This window comes from Physella acuta, unplaced genomic scaffold (genome assembly GCF_028476545.2).
Source record: "Physella acuta isolate Inbredline_101_S28 unplaced genomic scaffold, ASM2847654v3 ptg000496l, whole genome shotgun sequence".
In the NCBI taxonomy this organism is placed as follows: Eukaryota; Metazoa; Mollusca; class Gastropoda; family Physidae; genus Physella; species Physella acuta.
This window is the reverse complement of record NW_026732015.1, coordinates 37914-42042: the sequence shown is the minus strand read 5'-3', so window position 1 is coordinate 42042 and position 4129 is coordinate 37914. Positions and strand designations below refer to the sequence as shown.

The following is a 4129-nucleotide window of genomic DNA, read 5'->3' as shown; positions in this document are numbered from 1 at the left end:
GGACCATAAACTCTAAAGCAATCTATGGACCAAGCACGCGTGTACACACTGGTGTTGTGACCTTTTCTTTTGTTCTAAAAATAAGTTGGATAAACGTGATTTTCTATAAAGTAAAATTTAATGTCAAACTCCATGTAAGGGCATACGCGTAAAAATATTGAATGGGAAAAGATTCAATAATATTGTAGTACAGTAACTGAAAATAATTCACGATAGGTTGCAACTAACCACGTGTGCTAGGCAGCCATCTTATTTCTAGATAAACAAAACAATTGGATTGCCTTTGTTTGTTTAATTATACAACAATATTTAGGTTAATAATTAACTTTGTCAAGACGTGTATTGTCGATTGTCATTGAAACACTATTAAACACTGTTTGGTACGCTTTACACTAAGCTGAAACAATGCTTAATGGACATGTCAGTCAGTGTGAAGAATGTTCTAAGGCCATCCGCTTCATCCCCCCCCCCCTCATCCCCTCCTCGACATTCACCAACGACCAGTTTATAACCTTGTTACGGCTTGGTGTGATAGGCTGAAGTTAAACGCGTTAATCAAAATTTACATCGTTCTGTAACCGACACACGTGTAAATGTGTATGTCGTTCGCTCTGTAGGCCTATAGGGTTTACTAGCAACTAATGTAAATACTAGATAGGACAGCTGATAAGCATTTATTGTACGGAAACATAGTGCTTTACCCTATCTACACAGATGTGTTATTCACGGTTGAATAACCATACGTAATCTATGTCTCATTGGGGGAGGGGTGAGGGAGGTGTGGGATGGGATGCCCGAGTTGCCACCCCTGTTGTTTCATATAAGAATATTCGAAAAAGTTTAGGGGATATCACTCCCGGTTTATTTTAGAAAAAAATGATATAACAATGTTTATTGTGTGGTAAAAGATAATGTATATTGTGTATCCACAGCATATCAAAACATCCACCTAGCCGATTTAAACAATGGACCGTCCATTGTAAAATTTCCCATGGAAAACTAAAACCGCCTCACCATCTGCAGTAGTTTATCCCCTACATCTAAGTCACGTGTCAAACAAGACTTTACACGCAGTGAATGAGAACATTAAAAATATCTGGTTTAAGAATTTGATTGCTTTTTGTTTAACTTCTTAGGTAATAAATTGGAATTCAGATGTCTTCATACAAAATCGATACAACATGGGTACAAAATATCCAAAAATTGTTTAAAGGTACATAACTCATGTTTCTTAAAGTATCTTTCTATTTTCATTGTTACTTCCCTTAGACCGTAAATCACATTGGTTTGTCTCGCTTATTCGTATCATATTTTAAGATTTCAAATAAAGCCACATGACTTAAATGTTAAATTGTCAAATTAAGTACTGTCATATCAAAGTGTCGATCATGGCTTAAGTGTTGAATTGTCAAGTCAAGTACAGTCATATCAAGGTGTCGATCATGACTTGTCATGACTTGACGTGCTAAATTGTCAGGTCAAGTACAGTAAAGAATCCTTGATCTAACGATCCATAGGGCAGATGAAGTAGAGTTTCTGATTAATGAAAAACTCAAGAAGGTCCCTGGATCGAAATTTAAGCGTCAATATTGAGAGTACCTAGATCCAAACGTTAGCGTCAATATTGAGAGTTACTAGATCCAAATTTTAGCATCTTTTTTGAGAGTCGCTAGATCCAAAGTTTAGCGACAGTATAGAGAGTCGCTATATCTTAACTTAAGCGTTAATATTAAGAGACGCTAGATCAAAACTTTAGCGTCAATATTGAGTGTCGCTAGATTAAAACTTAAGCGTCAATATTTAGAGTCGCTAGATCAAAATTTTAGCCTCAATATCAAGAGTCTATAGATACAAACTTTTGTGTTATTCTTGAATCGCTGGATGCAAACTTTAGCGACAATATTGAGTGTCGCTAGATCGAAAATTCAAACAAACAAAAATGAAAAAGAAAACGAGTTGATTTAAAACTTTATTTACGTTCATGTTTACAAAAAATTTGTGACATCTTTTTCTCAATCCCAATCAAACAATCAAAAACTTTTACTCTGATAAAAATAACGAGATAATTAATTAAAAGTTTAATAAAGCTCTACAACAATGTCAACAAACATTTTAAGAGCAGACATCCAACAGACGCCATGTTTGTTTACATTCTAGAAAAGACAGACATTCAACAGGCGCCATGTTTGTTTACATTCTAGAAAAGACAGACATCCAACAGACGCCATGTTTGTTTACATTCTAGAAAAGACAGACATCCAACAGACGCCATGTTTGTTTACATTCTAGAAAAGACAGACATCCAACAGACGCCATGTTTGTTTACATTCTAGAAAAGACAGACATCCAACAGACGCCATGTTTGTTTACATTCTAGAAAAGACATTCAACAGGCGCCATGTTTGTTTACATTCTATACAAGAGCAGACAACTACAAGTCCATCCACACTCCACTATAATTTAATCCACCAGAGTTAGCTCCACTGTGGGGATGGTGAGACCCGCCACACCCCAGTCTGTAGACCACAGCCCCGCTGCTGCCTGGGCAGGTGGCCGTTGTGTACGTGTACCTGATCCATCCATCCACCTCCTGCCTGTCTACCCAGTGACCTACAGAGACCTGCTTAGAACAGCCATGAGGATGTGACACTATAATGGTCAGCTTGTCCACAGCTCTACGACTCTTGTATTTGTCCTTTACTTTATCACGTAGACCACTAAACCGCCTCACCATCTCCTCCAGTTTATCAGCTACATCTACGTCATGTGTCACACAATACAACCCACACAAGTCTCCCTCAGTGTCTGACACACCCACCTTCCACCCATAAATCTTGACCACTGGACTTTTATCATCATCAAACCACAACCTACAGCTGGACTGTCTCGCCTCACTTGAATCAAAAACCACATGTCTGGCTGTCAACACATCAACCCTCCACCACACTTTGCTGGGTGTGTCCGAGTGGTCACATTCAGGACATGGACAAGTTCTGTAGGTCCAGTATGGATGGTCCATCCCCTCTGTGTACTTGATCACCCAATTCACCCTCCCAGTCCCTGTCCTCAGTGGGTTCTGTCCCCTGGTGTTGTAGCAAGGATATGGAACTTTAGTGCCTGGTACAAACTCTGGTCTTTCTGGACTGGTCAACTTAACGGCTATCCTGACAGTTAGGTCAGCAATGGCTTTTGTGAGGTCATACACATCGTTGTCATGGTAACCAGAAAGAAAATGCTCAACACTTAACTCATTTACAGGTACAAAGTTAATATGGCCAGGATTTTTCTTGCAGCTTGCCAGGTCTGTGTGTAGATCTACCTCACCTTGACCTTCAAGACATTCTTGTACTTCATGTGTACCTGTACAGGTAAACAAAACATTTTTATTACTGTAAACATTTCATTAGCTGTGAAACTTTGACAAACATAAAACACGAAAACTATCTACAACCTTCAACATCACCATCTTAAGATACTCATCCAGTAAACATTTCAAACTACAGAAGGTTCCAACATAAGGACTTCATCAGCATAAAACATTTTAAGTATGCAGGTAGATACCTTTTGAATATCTTTCCAAATGGATATTACCTGTAAAATATGTTGAGATGTCCTCTCCACTGGCCATACTGTTGTGGTCATCTAGACTATCCTCTCCACTGGCCATACTGTAGTGGTCATCTAGACTATCCAAGTTAATTCCTGTTAAATAAACCACACCACAAAGATTTGACACATTGTCTACATCAGCACTAAACCATGGCTGTACACTTGATTAAGTTAAAAGATAATTAACAAACTTACCTGTAACTTGATGTGACAGATCTCTACTGGCCTTTACTGTAGTCTTATGGTCATCTGTGGCAGCTGTTTGATTGAAATAACCTTGACCTTCACATCCCACTCAGCAGCTGTCACTCTGTTTAGTTAAAAATATTTTGACTTTTTTAAAGAAAGAAGTTTATATGGTAATTTATGGGTGGGGCACTTGAATTTTTGAGTGGTGAATAAAACTCTATGGTAACAAAAATATATAACAATAGCCACTGGCCAATAATATGGCAAACAGAATTCAGTATGAGGGTCATCTTAAGAAGATTTTGGTTAAATACATTCTTAGACCAACATA

General features: G+C 38.1%; 1 protein-coding gene across 2 annotated transcripts; it reads right to left on the bottom strand.

Moving 5' to 3' along the window:
• Positions 1-2022: 2022 nt before the first annotated feature.
• On the bottom strand, positions 2023-3915 carry LOC131944529 (uncharacterized). Of its 2 annotated transcripts, none has more exons than XM_059305206.1 (3): positions 3805-3915; positions 3592-3702; positions 2023-3360 (listed from the first exon to the last, which is right to left on the bottom strand). In XM_059305206.1, the coding sequence occupies exons 2-3, from the start codon at positions 3665-3667 to the stop codon at positions 2432-2434; spliced, it is 1005 nt and encodes a 334-aa protein (XP_059161189.1). In that variant the 5' UTR covers positions 3668-3702; positions 3805-3915; the 3' UTR covers positions 2023-2431. The 2 variants fall into 2 exon arrangements, with proteins under 2 accessions (XP_059161189.1, XP_059161190.1); XM_059305207.1 differs by lacking the exon at positions 3805-3915 and having other exon boundaries at positions 2023-3286; positions 3325-3360; positions 3592-3685.
• Between the last annotated feature and the right edge of the window lie 214 nt (positions 3916-4129).